The 20,371-nt window shown below is 45.7% G+C and overlaps 1 protein-coding gene across 5 annotated transcripts in view; it reads left to right on the top strand.

Moving 5' to 3' along the window:
• Positions 1 to 20,371, top strand: part of dlg1a (discs large MAGUK scaffold protein 1a) — a 92,008-nt gene that overhangs the window by 66,575 nt on the left and 5,062 nt on the right. For 3 of the 5 annotated variants that reach the window (XM_083670975.1, XM_083670974.1, XM_083670978.1), the window contains 5 exons: positions 8,699 to 8,813; positions 13,489 to 13,665; positions 16,088 to 16,154; positions 18,046 to 18,145; positions 19,814 to 19,855. In XM_083670975.1, coding sequence (XP_083527101.1) covers positions 8,699 to 8,813; positions 13,489 to 13,665; positions 16,088 to 16,154; positions 18,046 to 18,145; positions 19,814 to 19,855 — 501 coding nt within the window. Of the gene's footprint in view, positions 1 to 8,698; positions 8,814 to 13,488; positions 13,666 to 16,087; positions 16,155 to 18,045; positions 18,146 to 18,500; positions 18,517 to 19,813; positions 19,856 to 20,371 lie in introns of all 5 variants that reach the window. The other 2 variants (XM_083670976.1, XM_083670977.1) reach the window with 2 other exon arrangements.

The following is a 20,371-nucleotide window of genomic DNA, read 5'->3' as shown; positions in this document are numbered from 1 at the left end:
TTAATGGTAGAGTGGGTTGTGCATTAACTGTATATAAACTGTTACTGTATATAATCCAGTTATAAACTGATGTTTACCAAGCAGAGAGAGAGAGAGAGAGAGCACATCACCTTGTTGACAGTTCAAGAAGGGTCGAGATTAATAACAGATATTTGCAGGCTTCTAAGTACACAGAAACACACATTCGCACCTGAATGCCATGTCTTCCAAGGCAGCGCTAATATAGTAGGCTATCTAATGGTCATTGTAGGTAAAAGAGAGAGAAAGGTAGAGGAGAGGAAGGGGGTGATGGAGAGTACTGGAGGAGAAGAGTGGAAGGAAGGAGAGGAAAAGAGATAAAGAGAGGGAAAGGTAGAGGAGAGGAAGGGGGTGATGGAGAGTACTGGAGGAGAAGAGTGGAAGGAAGGAGAGGAAAAGAGATAAAGAGAGGGAAAGCGAAAAGGAGAAGAGAGTGGCCCAGACCTTCCCCAACCTAGTCATTTGGTAGTCTAATGACATCCAGAGTGTGTGTCAGGGCTATAAGGCCTGGCTCTCTGCATGCATAAGCAGATGAGTGTGAGGCAATGGGGAGTGCTGTGTTGGGCTGAGGCTGCACTCCCTCCCTGGCTACTAGCACTTACTGTACAGAGCACAACCCTGTGTGTGTGTGTGTGTGTGTGTGTGTGTGTGTGTGTGTGTGTGTGTGTGTGTGTGTGTGTGTGTGTGTGTGTGTGTGTGTGTGTGTGTGTGTGTGTGTGTGTGTGTGTGTGTGTGTGTGTGTGTGTGTGTGTGTGTGTGTGTGTGTGTGGATACAATTAGATTTAATTATTGAATTGCTAAGTCCAGCTCCGGGATGTCATTTCAAAAAAGTAAAGTTTGGCAATATTTTGACTGAGAAGAAAATGGAAATCGCGTTGTATGCAGGCTTTGCCAAAACAAACTGGCTGCGACCATTCTACCGAGGCAAACATACGTACAGACACGTTGATGTGTCTCTCGATGGAGCGATGGGGAAACTATTTGCATTGTTGCATGTTGTCTAAATTTGTATTGTCATTTAAGGCCTTGAAATTTCCTTGGCCATGTTTTTGTGAAGGATGCTTCTCAAAATGGCCAACATTTCCATTCTGTTATTAAATTACAGCGGTGGTTATAACTGTTATGCTCTTATATTTAAGCCTTTCAAATGTATTTTCTTATCCTATTTGAGCCTTTCAAATTGTTCTTACTGCACACAAAATCACATTGCTGCCTCATACATTTTGAAGTGCTGACAATTCCGTGTATCCATTTTGGGAGTCTTTATTTTCAGACTAGAGGCAGTTTTGTTCATGTTTGTGTAGTCGAAATTCCCATCCCTAGTTCACAAGAAGCAGCTGAAGCAGCAGATGTGCTTCTCTCAGTGTGTTTAATGACTGTAGAACATTAAACGTTAGGCAGTGTTATATTGGGCTGACTGTGTGATACGGTGCTGTACTAGCCCCCCGAACAGGAACGTCAAGCACAGACCTCTCATATTATAGCATGTTTTGCAGAATTTAATTAGTTCATTATTTTTTATTATTTATTTGAATTCCTAGAGTTCTCTTCCTTGGGGAGGTCCACACAAAACACCTACTGTAGACAGAACCAACAGAACAAAGAGTGTAACAAGAGTGTTGGTTGTACAGTAGGTAGCTGAGCAGTAAGTGGCTTTTAGAGGAAGAGCCCACCAGACAGTCAGTCAGTCAGATAGACAGATAGACTCAGTCAGCATAAGAGGATGTTCACCCCATCCCTTCCTGCACAGCACGCTTGGATCATCACTACTTAACTTAGCCTAAGGATCTGTGCTTAATGGGCAGAGCTGTGTGTGTGTGTGTGTGTGTGTGTGTGTGTGTGTGTGTGTGTGTGTGTGTGTGTGTGTGTGTGTGTGTGTGCACGTGCGTGTGTGTGCACATGCGTATGTGTGTGTGCACGTGCATGTGCGGGCATGTGTGATGACTCCAGTGACACGCGTCCCCAGATGCTAGCGTGTTAACACCCTAAGGGGATGACTGCCGTATTAATCTGTATTACTGTATACAGTGGCTGCGTTTAGAGACACACAGACTGTGTATTAATCAACTCAGGAGCCAGGCTGAGGTGTTGCAGTGGCAGATTGACTCTAGGTCCTCTGGTCTGCTTACTTCGGTTTGTGGAAAGGGTTAATGGGTAGTCAAGTTACTAATGGAAGACATGGTCTACCTGACACTGGAGGGGGACGGGAAGGAAACTGGTGTTCAATGCTAAAAATCAATATGACCCCCCCCGACCCCCAACCCCACCCCAGGACATCTACCTCGATTACTGGGTTGAAACCAATGTTTAAACCCCTGGTCCTGGAGAGCTACAGGGTGCACTGTGCAGACTGTTGTTCCTGCCCAGAGCTAACACATCCTTGGCAGATCAAACATTCATCAATACCTCGAATGATAGAATCGGTTGGGTTTTACCACCCACACACTGTAGCTCTTTAGTTTTACTACACACACACACACACACACACACACACACACACACACACACACACACACACACTGTAGCTCTTTAGAACCAGGGTTGGGGACCATTGTTGGAAGGGCAGTCTCCAAATGTCAAACATTGATATTCTGTCAGCCAGCCGCTGTAAGCAGCAGAGGAGAAATCCAGAGAAGACATTTGCATCCTGTCCTCTGAGCTTTCTCACACTCCCTGAGTCCCTGGTTAAAAGCGAACGTTGTGGCAACGATGTTAGCAATTTGCCCCTGTTCCTTTCAGAGGACAACCCAGGCGTGAGGCCATTCAAACCAGCCAGCAGCCCTCAAATATCCCAGGAAGAGCAGTGTCAAACGACCAGAAGTGTTTCTCTCTGATTACAACTGATTTCATCATTGTGCCCTGCTCCGTTAGACACCACTTGAAGTCTCAAATGTGAGTTTATGAGGCATTGTTAATGAAAGAGCTGTGAGGGTTTATTTTCCCCATCTTCTCCAGGGTTCTGTTCCTTTAGACCTTGTGATGGGCTATACATTGGCTATACTCTGTGTACTTGGTAGATCAAGATAGAGAAATGCTGTTACTGGCTTGTATTATACCATTGGTCATACCTCCTATATGATACTGATACACAGTATACTCTGTGAAGACGAGACATACCTCTTTCCCTGGCTTGTATTTCCATTATCCGGTTGCTCACTTCAATTGTCTGTCTGTTTGTGTTCTTAGAAGATGAGGACCACATGGAACCTGTTGATAATATCAGTAAGAATTTCAGTAGTATTGATCCACCCATGGTCTGTAGGTATCACAACTGACATCCCTGTTGACGAGTGATGGGGAGAGGCTTTAGCCTAGTGGCAGAGAGCAGTGGTTCATCCTTCCATCTTCTCTTATTCCTCTGTTCCTCTCCTCTCCTCTCCTCTCCTCTCCTCTCCTCTCAATTAATCTCCTGTCCTCCCCTCTCTCTGACTGTAATCTGAGTAGGATTAGTTGTCTCATTTCTCCCCCCCACTGTTTTCTGCCCCCTTCTCACACTGCAGAACACACACAAACACACACCCCATCCAGCTCTGTTTTTAGCTATGATTGACAGTGCTAGAATGCTGTTTGGGTTTGACTTACTGTACCATATATCTGGGCTCTGAAGGTCCTCCCTAGACTCCCCAACCTCCTGACCCACTACACCTGTACATCCTGTTGAATGTCCTGTGTGGTTCCATATTCCATGATGTCATTGTGGTCTCTCACGTCTCATTCTGATTCGCTGTGATTGCAGCATCTCAACAGCTGCTCTCCGCACGCCACAACAAGACAACATAGTTCCCACTAGTCACAGAGAGTGGAGAGGAGGCCAGGGCACATTGTCATATAGATCTACTGCTTCGGCTAATGTTTCTACTCCAAGTCTTTCTATTCTGTGAAATGCTATGGTGTCTCTTGTACATTTAAGTAATAATGCTGGAGAGGCCGTGATTTATTGTCAGTATTGTCACGGGTAGAGGGAGTTGTTAGGCCTGACACGCAGCGGAGTGTCATCAGACCCCTACCAAGTGACAATATTGCGCATAAATCACGCCATTATTGCTATTATAACGGTTATATTAACGGTTACAAAACAGATCAGAAAATGATGACAAGAAAACAATGCTTTAAGTATTTATTTTGTGATAGATTGTGGTGGTTTCTGCCCTGCACTGAGAGATATGGTTCCCAAAATGACAAATGTTGTCAAGGGAATGTGATCCACAAGTGTAGGAATATCATAATAGGTGATTTAAACGTGACATTCTTATTAATTATTAAATCATAGCTTCGAACACCTCTCGGACATCACAATGCTTGTTTTCATCAACTGTATAACCTACAGTAACTGCAGTACATGTTCTCTCTTGTCTAGACTACAACAGGGTTACAATAACCATGCATCTGTGTCCTCATTCTGAGTCAAGTATTGCATAGTCTTCTTTGATGGATGTTGTAGTTTGTGAGGTGTACCCTTGGGTTTGTGAGCTGTACCCTTTTGTTTGAGACTACTGTACTGTAAGCTATTTCTTCCTCTTTGCTTGTTATGCCTGACTTGGTATGTTTTTCAGCAGTCCAATGATTTTCCTTTGTGTCTTCAGTGTGAGTTATTAATCATACCCTTCCTAAGGGGAACCTTGAGTGTGGTACAGTAGCTGGACACATCACCAGTGTCTCTAGGGAGACAGGGGAGGAATAACAACCTTGTAACCATAACTCCACTGTCATCACCTCTCCTCAGGGGTTTGGGCTCTCTACTCGGCCCTGTTCTAGTGCTACTGAAATGCATCCTTCCTCCCTCTCTCCCTTTTTTCCTTTCCTCCCTTCCTTCTTGTCCTCCCTGCCTTCCTTCCTTCCCTCCCCTCCTTCCTCCCTTCATTCCTACTATCCCTCCTTCCTTTCTTCCTTTTCTCCCTTTCTTCCTTCTATTATTTCTTACCTACCTCTTTCCTTCCTTCCATCAGATGGTTTTGTTGAACATATGCGTCCATTAGTGAATATGTAATGATTGTAATGTGCTAGGTAAATATGCGATGATTGTGATGATTGTGATAAATGTGATCCCTCTAAATGCCAGCGTTGGCATTTCCTCTCTTACACACACAGAGTGGGAGAGAGCGTAGAGGGCACCATCTGGGTGTGTGTTTGAGGCTGCCAGGGTAATGCCAGAAAGCCAGAGCCCCAGACCCATTTAGGGCAGGAGCACAGGGGGCAGAGCTGGGCAGAGGACCAAGCCTTGTGGGTGATGAGCCCACCAGGGGAGGGGGTGGCAGGGGAGCACAAACCCAGCCCAGCGTGAGAGCTGCTCTCTGCATGGCTGATACACACCCGGAGGGCCGGATGAAGAAGCTATGGGATGGACATCTATGCAGTTGGTTTTGGTGACTGTGTTCAGTACGATGGTCTCTGGTGGACTTTGGTGCGTTTGTATGCATTTGTGCCTTGGCAACATAGACAACATACAGCATGAGGTAATACAATATTAACTGGTATAGATGTACGTTTTACATACTACGCAGGTCAGGTGTGTGTGCGTGCGCGCGTGCGTGCGCATCCTACGAAACACATGATACACGGGGCAGAGGGCTGCTATGACTATGTCAGCCCTGAAGCAACTTCCCCTGCACAGGGAGGAGGGGAGAGCACGGGAGCGAGCGAGCGAGAGAGAGAGAGAGGAGGATAGAGGGAGGAGTGGAGTAGAAGAAGAGGAGGAGTGGGAGGAGGGGTGAGGAGGGAGAGAGAGTGCATTAGCATCTGTTGTGCTTCTGTGCTGGCTGAGCCAAACTGGAGGATAGAGCGAGCGTAGTGTGTGTGTGTGTGTCTCTCTCTCTCTCTCTCTCTCTACACACACACTCACTCACATACATACACACATGCTGGAGCAAACGCAGAGCTCTCCCTCACTACCACGCACACACTTTTACACACAAGCAAGCCGGTGCCGGTAGACACACGCACACACACACACAGGGTAGAGAGCAGCAGCTACTGTCCCTCAGCAAACCCGCATCTCCCTCTCTCTCGCTCTCTCTCTCTCGCGCGTGTGCAGGTCAGAAGCAATCTCTCTCAGCTGAGCTGCATGTAAGTACAGCGTTCTAGCATTGTTTATCATAGCTAAAAGCACAGAGCTGGATGGGCGTGTGTGTGTTTGTGTGTGTGTGTGTGTGTGTGTGTGTGTGTGTGTGTGTGTGTGTGTGTGTGTGTGTGTGTGTAGATACAGTAAAATTAAATTACTCAGGCATAATTAGATTGTGGCTAGGGGATGCGTAGTAGTCACATACTTTAGTGCTCTCCTCAGCTCTTTTCCTCTCTGTCTCTTTATCTGAGGAGACACACACACACACACACACACACACACACACACACACACAGCCGTTTTCTATTTAAAAAGGCTTATTTAAGCTTGACAGGGGTTCAGGCATATTTCTCCTCTGATGTTTTTGTCTCCTGTTTCATAGGCAATATTTTGCCTGCCGGGGTTTTACAGATTGGGTTTCCCTTAGTTTCACTTCTAAAGCAAGAGCCTGGCTTCCTGTGGTATGTGGACACTATATTTGAGATAATCTAAGACTTATCTGAGGTTTTCTGCGTTCTGTGTGTTTTGATGATCTCCTCTGTTCTGATTTTGACAGTTGTCTGAATTATTACTGGGCTGGGATTCATCAGGAAACCAGACTTAATGATTGATATTGTAGCATAAGAGATGAAATATTTGAAGTTGCTATCTGGTAACTGTCTTTGTGTGTGTTTGTATGTGAGAGATCTGAGGTAAGCGGTCTGGTCCAGAGACATCTCTTCTCTTGTCTTAGAGATTCTCTCACATCCACATGAAGAGATGAGAGCTCCTTGTCAGGTAGTGCAGTACTGATGACACCAATAGCCTATAGTGACGTACAGAAGATGCCTGCTTCCAGATGACGGAATGAGGGGCTTTCAATCTCAGCAAGGTCTCTGAATGGTCACCTAGTTCAGCCTCTCTCTCTCTCTCTCTCTCTCTCTCTCTCTCTCTCTCTCTCTCTCTCCAATGTTGTGCAAAAGTCAGTGGGTCGCATAGTGAGAGAAGCCTTACCACTAAGTAGGCTAAAACATCTGAATTATTCAGAGAGAGCATTCTCTCCATGTCTGCCCCTGTTGATGTCGGTCTTTATCTGCGGTTGGAAAAGCCTAAATGAACTGGAGAGGGTCTGATGCTGCTCCCTACTGTATTATGGACATGTTTGAAAAAGGCTCAGAGAGCAGTCTGCACAGTGTTGTCCCAGTCAGTCTGGCTTCACTGGGATAGACGTGGTGGTGGGCAAAAGAGAATAACAGAGACCTCTGTGCTGAGAGAGGCTGGTAATGAGAGAGGGAGAGGGAGGGAGGGAGGGAGGGAGGGGGGAGGGAGGGAGAGAGAGAGGGAGAGAGGGAGGGAGAGAGAGAGAGAGAGAGAGAGAGAGAGAGAGAGAGAGAGAGAGAGAGAGAGAGAGAGAGAGAGAGAGAGAGAGAGAGAGAGAGAGAGAGAGAGAGAGAGAGAGAGAGAGAGAGAGATTGCTAGATGTAAGCAATGTAGCCAAAATTCCATCTAGCCTATCAGAGGTTAGGGTGGAGCTTCTGCCATGCTGTTAATACCTCTACACAAGTCATTAGAAGTGCCTAGGGAGTAGGGGCTAGGGGTTGATTTGGGATAGGGCAGGACAGGTCACAGTGGTTAGTGACGATGTGAGCCTGTCTCTACCAGCTGTGTTTAGAAGACATGTTCTCTCCAGGACACAGTCTCATCAGCCACAGGACAACGACCACTCTTAAGCCCTTTATCTCTTCTCTACACAACAAGCATGCTGACACATGGATGCACCCCCCCCCCCACACACACACACACACACACACACACACACACACACACACACACACACACACACTCTCTGTCTCCCTCTCTCTCTCCTTTAATTAGTTTTTGATTTTGTTTTTTGTTTTTGTTTTGTGCTTGTGTGTGTGTCGGATAGATTGAGAATAGTGGATGTGCTTTCATGTATGTTTGTAACATTCACTTAGTGTGCAATAAAGGTGTGTTAAAACTCAAAAACTCTCTTCTCCTAAAACCTGCTCCCATCTCATTATAGCAGAGGAGAAGCTACAGAACCCCCCAATCTCTCTCTCTCTCTCTCTCTCTCTCTCTCTCTCTGTCTCTCTCTCTCTCTCTCTCTCTCTCTGGTGTGGTGAGTGGTGTCTCTTTGGCTTTCCGTTCTCTCTCTCTTTCTCACTCGACGTGTCATTCTCAGAATAGGCTACCTTTCTGTCTCCCAGTAGTTGAATCTCTCAGTCTCATCATATATTCATCTCTAGAAAACTGTCCAAACTGACAAAACCAGTCATATCTTTCTCCTCCAGCACAGAGTAGTTACGGTATCTGCACTATCTAGCTTTTATCTTCAGACAGGGGGTTCTCTCTCTTCCTTTATCAACTGATATTCCCTTGTCTCTCTCTTTCTCTCTCTCTCTCTCTCTCTCTCTCTCTCTCTCTCTCTCTCTTTCTCTTATTCTCTCTCTCTCTTGTCTTTCTCTTATCTCTCTCTCTCTCCCTCTTGTCTCTCTCTCTTGTCTCTCTCTCTCTCCCTCTTGTCTCTCTCTCTCTCTCTCTCTCTCTCTCTCTTGTCTCTCTCTCTGTCTCTCTTGCACAGTGTCTTTTCCCTTTAATTGATGTCTGTTCTCTCTGTTACAGAGTACAGTCGCTTTGAAGCTAAGATCCATGATCTACGAGAGCAGATGATGAACAGCAGCATCAGCTCAGGTTCTGGATCCCTACGGACCAGCCAGAAGAGAACTCTCTACGTCAGGTAAGGACGCTTTATAAAGCCTCTGTGTCTCTTATTATGAACCCTTGACGTCAGCTAAGAATGGAGCTCACTTCAACAACCCTGCTCTACCTGCATCAACATCAGTGCACTTTACCACCTCTGTGCCTTCCTGTCTGAGCAGAATAGAATGGAATGGAATTAAATAGGTGTGACGAGGACGTTGGTCGTCGAGGTGTGACTGAGTAGTGAATACATGTCACATATCCTGTACACAGACCCATGAACAGACAACACATGACCTTTCCATCACCATCTGACTTCCGGTAGCCCTCAGCTCTGGTAACAGAGACTGTGGTTTTAAAAGTGATAGATTGTGGAAGACCTGATGTCCTTTGGTGTGACAGGAGCATTCAGGCCTTATCTCTGTCTCCTCAGCCTCCTCCTGTATGTGCGCACGCCTGCGTACACACACACACACACACACACACACACACACACACATACACACAAACACGTAGTATACTGTACACACACACACACACACCCACATACACACAAACACATAGTATACTGTACACACACACACACACACACACACACACACACACACACACACACACACACACACACACACAAATACCCTGGGGAGCCTGTCACCCTAGCAGGCTTGGACCCACAGGGACATCAGCCTGTGTGAATAGGGTCTTACAGAATGACAGCCAGGTCTGAGGCTCCCTTCACAATGAGATGTTAACTCAGCCTGACAGAAGACCTTTATCTAACACACACACACACACACACACACACCAGGCCCAGGATCAACAACCACTGAGGTCACAGCAGCAAATCCTCTAGTAGGTTTAGACAAGTCTAGAGAATAGAGAAATAAGCACGTCAAGTCTTAGTGTGGAAATAAGCAAGTCAAATCTTCTCTCAGGAAATGTATGTTGTTGTTTTTCTTCTATCAAAATTATTATATTAAAAGGACCCATAACAACAATACAAATTCACATTGATGATAATGGTTCCAATTCTAAGGTGTACATTCAATACAATAATGACTCTGGAACTGATCAAATTGAGTTGGTTTTAAACTAAAAGGATACCATACATAAAACTCAGACTTGTTGGTAATACTTAAATAGCGGATTCAAATAGTTGCCTCACTTTTTTTTAAAGTAGAGCCGGCACAATATGTTTCTCAGTGTGCTCTAATGCACCTGTAAACCTCTCTATTGGAATGTGTTCAACAGCTCTACTAGAACAGATTTACCCTCCCTAGGGTAATACAGTAGCCAGTGCGCACGGATGCACTTGACCCCTCTGAGATAGCGGAGACCGGGGCAAATGTTCCCATTTTTGCAGTTCTCTCTATCACTCAGAGACCACTCCACCGAGACCAGTCATGTTCTTATAGAAGGAACATACATCCATCTCCTAATCATTCATACCATGTATAGGTCTCTATAGATGACCATTTGATCACAGTATTGTTTTAAAAAAATAAATAATCTGATGTACCTGTACCTGTGCATGTACGTGATGTGCATGTACGTGAGTGAGTCTCATCTCTCTAACTTGTTTCTGATTGGAGAAAAGCAGGGTATTACAATTGACCCCTGTTAAATTTGTCCCCGGTCTCTGGTACACATGTGCTGTGTAGTGTGTGTTAGACCTGAGTCATAGGCCCCAGTGTGTTCAGCCCTTCACAGAAACTCAGACCTGCCTTCGGTAGGACAACTTAGAGTTCAGGGGTCATCCGATAACATGGCCTGTGTGTCTAATTGCCTATATTAAGGAACAGGGTTAAGAAATATAAGGATTTTAACCATGGGAAATCTATATAGATTGTTATGTTGCTGTCTGTCAGCCATTGTGAAATACTAGAATTGTTTCAGTTCATTCATTTCTAGGTTGCTGAGAGAACCAGGTGGTAGTACTATGATGGCCAGACTGAAGCCAGACTGGGGTTGACATATGGTGGGTTAGTGACCCCCCCCTACGGCAGGGCAGCAGGGTGAGGAGAGGGGACAGTCCCCTGGGTGTGGGGCAGCAGGGTGAGGAGAGGGGACAGTCCCCTGGGTGTGGGGCAGCAGGGTGAGGAGAGGGGACAGTCCCCTGGGTGTAGGGCAGCAGGGTGAGGAGAGGGGACAGGCCCCTGGGTGTGGGGCAGCAGGGTGAGGAGAGGGGACAGGCCCCTGGGTGTGGGGCAGCAGGGTGAGGAGAGGGGACAGTCCCCTGGGTGTGGGGCAGCAGGGTGAGGAGAGGGGACAGTCCCCTGGGTGTGGGGCAGCAGGCGTTTGTGAAGGGCTGAGCAGAGTGGACACGACACTAGGGCTGTGTTTGTTAGGCCACCGTAACCTTTACAGATAGAGAGCGATGTGCTCATTCAGGCTGGGAACGTCGAGTAGCGCAGCATCGAGTGTTGCTCTGTCCTTTGTATTCAGAGGTGTGTTCAACTCCAGGGGCGACAGTCCCCTCTCCAACTGCATGTTCAACTCCAGGGGCGACAGTCTCTCTCCAACTGCATGTTCAACTCCAGAGGCGACAGTCTCTCTCCAACTGCATGTTCTACTCCAGGGGCGACAGTCCCTCTCCAACTGCATGTTCAACTCCAGGGGCGACAGTCCCCTCTCCAACTGCATGTTCAACTCCAGGGGCGACAGTCCCCTCTCCAACTGCATGTTCAACTCCAGGGGCGACAGTCTCTCTCCAACTGCATAAGCACCCTGACAACTGGGACTGTCTGCTCTTCACGTCCTAATAAAGCTTTCTCTTTTGTCTGCTGTTAGTAGCAGGTGGATAGATATGTTTTCCTAGTTAGATAAATGGAGGAGTTTTCATCTGAATCTTTAGTAGGGTAATTGTGGTCAGTTGGGAGCCCTCTGGTTCAGGTCTATGGGAGCCCTCTGGTTCAGGTTGCCACAGCATAGGTGTCCTATAATATATGAGGCATCTGCTGCTTTCAGTGTTGTAGCCAGCTAAAGCAGTTACTTTTAATAGTATTATACAGAATAGCATTCAGGCTCCCACTAATCTCTACTCTGGTGTCGTGAAACATCCAACCTGCTCCCATCTCATTATAGCAGAGGAGAAGCTACAGAACCCCCCCCCCCCCCCCTCTCTCTCTCTCTCACACACACACACACACACACACACACACACACACACACACTTTCAATTAGATGTTTTTACCATGATGTTTTATTACTTCCTCCCTGGCTGCTAATATTGAAATTGTTAAGAGCCTGATCTGGAGCTGAGGCTGTATAACATACGTTGAGTAGAAGCCTGGGTGGATGACCTCATAGCATATGGAGATTTATGTTACTCAATTGATCGTAAAACCAGACCAATGGGGAAATGCCTGCAGAATCCTGTAAAGGCAGGTTCTATGATAGGAAATGGAATCAGTGATACCATTTGATGTGGCAGCTGGAGGTGTGTGTGTGTGTGTGTGTGTGTGTGTGTGTGTGTGTGTGTGTGTGTGTGTGTGTGTGTGTGTGTGTGTGTGTGTGTGTGTGTGTGTGTGTGTGTGTGTGTGTGTGTGTGTGTGTGTGTGTGTGTGGACATGTGTTTGCACTCAAACATCCGACATGATTTAAAGCCATACTCTGTAAGCGTGAAAGGCTTGACAATCCCCACATTCTTGTCTTTATTGGACAATGTTTTTCATCTCCAGCTGTGAGGACGTAGGGGGTTAAGAAAACACTGTTCTAACCGAGACAGTCTAGTGTTTTCTCTTTTAGTATTCTTAGTTCTCTCTCTTGGTGCAGGAGTATTTTATTGATGAAGGGGATGAGGCAGCCTAGACTTTAGGGGATGGCTGTTACTTCAGCTCTAGTTCCTTTAATGAAACACACACACACACAAACCCACAAAGCGAAAGAGTGTACACACACACACAGACTGTGCACACTAGAGCACGTTTGTGCCCTAGTTAGCATCCTGGGTAGAATCTCTGTGGACTGGCATGCTACTGTCGCCTAGACAGAGGAACACGCACGCACTCATGCACACACACACACAAACACACACACACACACACACACACACACACACTGAATGTCAAGGTTATGTGGTTGGAAAAGCTGTCCTCAGCTGTTTTCGCATGCTGCATATGTTTACAATGGCATTTACTTACAAATCACTCGTATCTTTTTTATATGGATCATTCATGCACACCTGCTCTGTATCTGAACTTCCTTCATCCATATTTATCAACCTGTACTCTTCCTCCAAGCCTCTCCCTAGACTGAGAGACACAGGCTTTTTTCACCTGTCAGTACCAAGCACCACTCTCTCTCTCTCTCCCTCCCTCCCTCCCTCCCTCTTTCTCTCTCTCCATTCACACGCATGTGTACAAGTTGTTTCCCGCTTTCTTTGTCTACTCAACTCAAAGAGTTAGTTTCACAGACCCAGACTAAGGTTAGTTCTGGACTAAAGACCACTTGTGTACATGCTGTATACTTAGTCTTGAAAACCACACCTTTTTGTTTGTTGTGTTGTGTGTTCCTCCCTAGAGTTCTGTTTGACTACAACTACAGTGTGTGTTGTGTGCATTGTTCTCTGTGTGTTTCTGTGTGTGTGTGTGTGTGTGTGTGTGTGTGTGTGTGTGTGTGTGTGTGTGTGTGCGTGCGCGTGCGCGTGCACGTGCACGTATGAATGTGACTGTGACTGTAACTTTAAGTGTATGTCGTGTGTTTGTCCACAGGGCCCTGTTTGACTATGACCGGACCAAGGACTCGGGGCTGCCCAGCCAGGGGTTGAACTTCCACTTCGGGGACATTCTGCACGTAGTGAATGCCTCTGATGACGAGTGGTGGCAGGCGCGTCAGGTGACCCATGAAGGAGAGGTTGAGGAGGTGGGGGTCATCCCCAGCAGGAGAAGGTGAGCGGTCAGGGGTGAGGGGTCAGTTTGGGAAGAAATTGTCCTGCTTCATAAAAATATATTTTAAAAATTGAATAAATTGTCCCGTAAGCACAGTTTGAAGATAGGCTTATCCTCTCTCAATTAGAACTCCAGCTTTAAGGGAGAATAGTATAAATCTGATCCTTTTTTTTTTGCCACCATGTCTCCATGTTCTTAAAAAAGATTTTAAACAATTAACAGGAGACATTTTGTCATTCTTGTCAGAGTTTTGGCTTTATATAAGCCCTCTCACTCGATAGGTTGGCAGTCCACCTGACTCTGCAGTTAGAGAATTTAGTTAGTTTTAAAACAGAATTGCATGTCCTGTATTCCCTAAGCACTCAGACTGCTGAGAGCGAGGGAGGGAGCGAGGGAGGGAGGGAGGGAGGGTGTGTGTGTGTGTGTGTGTGTGTGTGTGTGTGTGTGTGTGTGTGTGTGCGCGTGCCTGCGTGCGTGCGTGCGTGTGTGTGCGCGCGCAGTCGCTCACGTGCATCAGCACAGTGCAACAGCATAGGGGCATAGAACTACTGATGCCCATGAGGCTGGCATCATACGGGCAGGGCAGCAGAGCGCAGAACATACTGTGTCTTTACTTTAGCTGTTCGTCTCTGGCTGTAGATGTATAAAACACCCCTGGTACATGTCAGAGATAGATGGAGAACCTACTGTACTGTTACATGTCAGAGATAGATGGAGAACCTACTATACTGTTACATGTCAGAGATAGATGGAGAACCTACTGTACTGTTACATGTCAGAGATAGATGGAGAACCTACTATACTGTTACATGTCAGAGATAGATGGAGAACCTACTATACTTGCCTCCTATTTTATCAAAGATATCTGATCACTTCTTATCCTGCCATTCCCTATCTGACTGACTCGTTTGGACCCCGGGTTTCCTGCGCGCCAACTCAACATCTTGTTCACGTGTGCTCGAAACTAGGAAACTCGGAAACGTCCTACTTGTAAACTCGTTGTACAAAGATGAAATCTCAGTTTACCTCAACCAACAAGGAAGCTCTACACAAATAACTTGCTCACTCCACTCGGGACATAGGGCATGTGCGTCTACAGAAAGTGACGTCACGTCATCACAGCACGACGGAAATCTTTCCCTGACTATCTGGTTCACATCTGTTTCACTCCCAACAACTCTCTTCAAGCCGACGAGAAGCGGTTTGGAAGCAGCTGTTCCTTTTTAGAGTCTGGAGTTTTAACAGCCTCTTCTCTCTTCCTCCTGTCGTGCTTCACCTCTACATCCTTCCTCCCTTCCTCTCCTGCCTGATGGAGAGGTGATGCACAGATGATAATTGACTTCTCACCTGTCTCGTCTCGTCTCGTCTCGTCTTGTGGCGTTGCGTTGCGTCTCTCACCTCTGCAGTTAGAGCTGATGGGACTGCAGTAGTGGGATGTATCTATGAGGGTGTCATGTATCAAGGGAGTTTATCTCGTTTGACAGAGTATGAGTCACTGTAATAGGCCACGATTACAACTTGTTAAACATTTTCACGTTTTCATGTGGAGATGTAGCATGGTATTCAGCGTCTGTTAACAGGCTGAATATCTACTCATCCAGAGTATGGCCGTGTTAAACTGCTTCTGACACTTGCTATGCTGGGGAAAACGAAGAATTTTCAGCCAACCAAATGTTTTTAAAGGAATGGTTTTTTTTTAGCTGTTCATGTATCGAAGACTCCTGTGTACGCTTTTCTCCTGGGCTGTGAGGTCTTTGACTCCTCCACTCATTCAGCTGAGACTCACTGAGGCAGAGCTGTATTCCTCTGTGATGTCCTCGCTATGTAGAAGGAAGAAGAAAACAAGAGAGAGAAAATTGTTCACATTCTAAAGCTATTTAGAGCTTTGTAGAATGCCTTTGTAGGATTAGACACAATGAAATGGCTCTACAAAGATAATGGACATTGTGAAGAGACCTTACCTTCCTACCTTTAATTTCAAAGTATTATTTGGGATTCTGAGAATATAGCCTACGGCTCAAATTTGAATGAAATTAAAATGTTAATGTTAACTGGGACCTATTACTAACTGTCGGAGGATGAGTCAGGCGCTTCTTTGTTTAATAATGTTTCCTTTGAGGCCGCACGACGTTGAAAATAAAATAAAACAGATTTCCGCTGTAGGGGGACTGTCTTTATTTCTCTGATGGCTGAATCACCCATTCCCTGTCCTCTCCTCAATCCCTGTGAACCACGGATACTAGAGTGATGAAACCTGTGTCTGAGTCCACTCACGCAATCCTGTGGCTGAAAATAGCCGGTTCGTTGTTTCAAGGCACAATTATGTTAAATATTTAATCAGTGACCCACGGATGCAACCTCCTCTCCTCTTTTCTTACCACCCTCTCTTTCTCTCTCTCCCCCCTCCTCTCTTCTCTTATAGGGTAGAGAAGAAAGAGAGAGCACGGTTAAAGACGGTCAAATTCAATGCCAGGTCTCAAGACAAAGGGGTAAGTATCACATGGTCTTACTAGAGCGTTTGGAGATTCCCCTTGTTCTAGAATGTTCCAATGGAACTGTAGCTGAGAGGTAGATATTCTGAACGATACTTGGTCAGGCTACTAACTACTACAAGTAATACTACAATTACAGTCACCACCACCACTACTACAGCTGAAGCAGCACACATTCTCTTCAGGCAATGTACCTTTAGTGGTTCAAGGTAACAAAAGGCAATAAAATAGTCTTTGTAATCTTGTCGTTTTAGTTCTTTTGTAACCCAGAGACATCTTAGTCAACCTGGCCCTGTTCTTGTTTGATATAGCCTCCATGCTAGTGAGATAACACATTTCCTCACATCATCTATTGATATCCCAGGTGTTGTCATCACACACAGTATGAATCATTATTCCAGCACAGCAGGAGCAGCCAAATGATAATGACTCATGTCGCACCTCTCTCCCTGCCTGGTGTAGAGCTGATTTAAGTGTTGCTTGCTCACAAACCACGGGCATAGTCCCAGAGTTTGATTCCCGCTGGGACCATATATACTGAAAAATGCACTCACTGCAATGTAAGTCGCTTTGGATAAAAGCGGCAGCTAAATGGCATAGTTTATAATATATTATTTTAGTATAATTCATTAGAATGCTGAGGTTTATAGGACATGGGTTGATGTGTGTACATTTGTTGTTTTTATGTGATGCATATAAAGTACATGGCAAGTCTCTATGCACATGTACTGAATGTGAATGTACTGTACTAATCTATGACTGTGTCTGAGGCTAGTGTGCCAGAGGCTAGTTAACAGCATGCCTGAGGACCCACGACCTCTTGTCCTCCTCTTATTTAGCTTCAATTCCCACCTGGCCCTAACTCCCAGAGGACACCAGTGCTGTCAATACACTATTCGCACTGTGTTTTTGACACTATCCCATTGCTGAGCTGACCTGTAACGTTATTGCATGAGTATGACTCAGAACAGGCTGTCTCGGCTCGGCAATGGATAAGAACACTATAGGGGTGGTTTCTCAGTCCTCGAGTAAGTCTAGTCCCTGACCAAAGATAACGTTCAATGGAGACTCTCCACATGGATAGGACTTTGTAGTCTTAAGAGCAGGCTTCATCTGTGTCTGGGAAACTATTACTATAGTGTTCAAAGTTAACACGGCACCCAAACACGTGCATGACCTTTGGATGACCTCTGGCCTGAGTGCCAAAACTGAGGTCACATACGCTTGGCATTGATGTCAAACTGCTTCCACTGATTCCCTTCACCTGTCTCTCCCCTTTCTCACACTCTTCTGTTTCCTCCCTCCTTCAACCTTCCATGCTTCCTCCTTGGCTTGTGTTCACTGGGCCCTTGGTAATGAAAGAACTAACAGTGCTGCAGAAATTCATGGGTGATGCTCTGTTTTGTAAATGGGTCTCTAAAAAGAGTGGTGGACTTCTAGCTCTGTTCCACTTGTCTATGGCACTTCTGTCTCACCCTGCCTCACCTCCACCCTTCCTGCTTTGCAACTGCACAGCTTGGTTATCTCCTCCTGGTAATTTGTGATTTATGTAGTCTGAATGTCTGATAATTCCATTTCATTTTCTGTCCTGACTCTGTACGCCATTCCTGAATGTAGAAACACAGCCATGCCGATGTTGTTCATTGGTCTCAATCAACAGCTAAAGTTCCAAATAAGATTCTCATGTTAGAGACACATCCAGTCAAAGGGTCTCAGCTGTGAGTTATACTTTCACCACGATGGCTACAGAGTCCAGCTCAGACGGTTATGGGCCACTGTGGTGATGGGTTTATCTTTTGTTTACACCGATATTAGACACATCCTTCCTTCCCCCCCTTTTTTGGTTCTCCCCTCCACCCCCCTCCCCTTCCCTCCCTCTCTCCCCCAGCAGTCATTCAATGATAAGCGTAAAAAGAACCTATTTTCCCGAAAGTTCCCTTTCTACAAGAACAAGGAGCTCAGCGAGCAGGAAACCAGCGATCTCGACCGTAAGTAGACCGAGAGTGAACCCCACGGACGGGTGCTAGGACAGCCAGGGCAGCCTCACGCACAGGACTGTATAGGGACCCCACCGCCAGACTCAATTGCAAGCTCTGCTGCTAACCCAGTAGGAGGACAGAACCATAGAATTAAAACCAGTTAGAATAGAATTTGAATTTAAAAATAAACAACTTCCAGTGTCTATGAACACTGGTGTTAGTGATAGTTGGCTGTCATTCACCATATGGGTTAAAAGCAGCGTTTGCGGTCGTGTTTGATGGTCGAACCGCATGTTGTGTTCCAGTAATGAGTGTTTCTCTTTTGGTTGTTTCTCCTGTTTGCTCTCTGATGCCTGCTTCACAGGATCCAGATGATAAAGGTAAGTCTGCTGAGGCATTCACAGTTCTATAGTATTCACTGTCATCCAAGGCATTCACAGTTCTACTGTAGCCATACTGTACGTAAACATTCACAGTAACAAGACATTCAAAGTCATCCAAGACATTCACAGTCATACACAGTATTAATATGCAGTATTCACAGCCATCAGCATCCTGTTATGGTCACAGCTATAGTTATCTAATGCATTCACAGTCAATACATCCCAAGTCATACATTCTATAATGCATTCACAGTCATGCAGCCGTCTAATATATTCACAGTCATCTGGTCATAGAGACTCATATTACTGATGGATGGAATGCATTGAAGTCCACCGGTGCACTCTCTGCTCAGCATCAGCAGTGTGTTCAAACAACGCTCCACTGTAGAAACAACAGGGTCTTTACCTGCAGACAGCAGGACAATGCTAATGTCACCACTGTCATCTGGGCATTGTAACGGTGCCACTACATCAGTGGTGATTCATTGGTTATTGTCGCGGCTGCGTCTGCATTGTTTCAAGCTCCTGAGAGTGTGCTTTTTGATGTTGCTGGTCTCCCAGTCTCTGCATTGATTGAACTATTTGTGGAACATAGAGAAGACATTAATCGACAGGAACTCCCCCTACAGAGCTGTAGCCGCAGTAGGCAGCTCTGTGTCTCTGTACTGGTGTTGGACGTTTCTCTAATGCGGGGTTGAAGAGGTTCTACTCTGACTATCATCTTGGCGTGGGAGACTTTTCTGTTTAATATGTACAACCCCATTGGCCGTGTTAAGACCCTTTAAGAATCAGGAGGTTATGCTCTTTATAACATATACCATCTTTCTGTACACCATTTTAAAGCTTTTACTTGCCATTTCCGCCATTGATTTGCTCATTTATGAGAGAAATTAATATATAGCTCTATATAGCTCCCCTGAAGGGGTTCATATGGCCCAATTTGTTATTGCCTGTTAGATTTCAGAAAATCACAGTAGTATTCTCACCTTCAGTTTCAAAAGGTCCTTAACACTGCCATCTCCTGGTGATCCTGTGTATGTGTGTATGTATGTATCCTTGTTTGGTGACCTTTATTTTCCCTCCCTAGATGTGGATCAGTGGGAGCTGTGTGTGTGATGTGGTGTGGTGTGGTGTGGTGTGTGTGTGTGTGTGTGTGTGTGTGTGTGTGTGTGTGTGTGTGTGTGTGTGTGTGTGTGTGTGTGCGTGTGTGTGTGCGTGTGTGTGTGTGTGCGTGCGTGCGTGCGTGTCTGTCTGTGTTTCTGTGGTTTTGACATTCCCTTTGTTATCATTTCAGAGCATGTAACCTCTAATGCCAGCGATAGTGAAAGTAGTTACCGTAAGTCTGGTGTCTCTCTCTCTCTCTCTCTCTCTCTCTCTCTCTAACCCTCCGTCGCCCACTGCCTCCTCTATCTCCTCTACTTTTCATCTCCTAGTTTCTCATCCCTCCATCATTCTCCACTAGTGTTCATTAGACTCTGTGTTTGTGCTGAGTGTGCTCTTAGAATCAGAAACATGTTAGTCCTGTAGCTGCCTCTCAGATTACTGTGGCCCCCAAGGACATTTTTCCTCAGTCAAAGGCTGTTTCAGTACTTGCTTCAATCAAGGGCTACACATACTCTATCTAAGGAAAATAATTACTTCTCGCCTATATATATATATATATATATATATATTATTCTCTCAGGCGCAAGGCTCAGTTTATATCATATATGAAAGTTCTAGAATTACTGCATTATGATGCATGTGTTTTGGCTTCCTCTGGATTCATATAACTACATAGTGGAGCTTTACTGGTGTGTTTATGCATGAGTACAGAGGACGTGCCCCTGTTGTCTGTGAGGCTGTGTGCTTC

The sequence above is a fragment of the Argentina silus genome (genome assembly GCF_951799395.1).
Source record: "Argentina silus genome assembly, chromosome: 6".
Lineage (NCBI taxonomy): Eukaryota > Metazoa > Chordata > Actinopteri > Argentiniformes > Argentinidae > Argentina > Argentina silus.
Note: the sequence above shows the minus strand (reverse complement) of the source record. Positions and strands in the feature narration are given on the sequence as shown.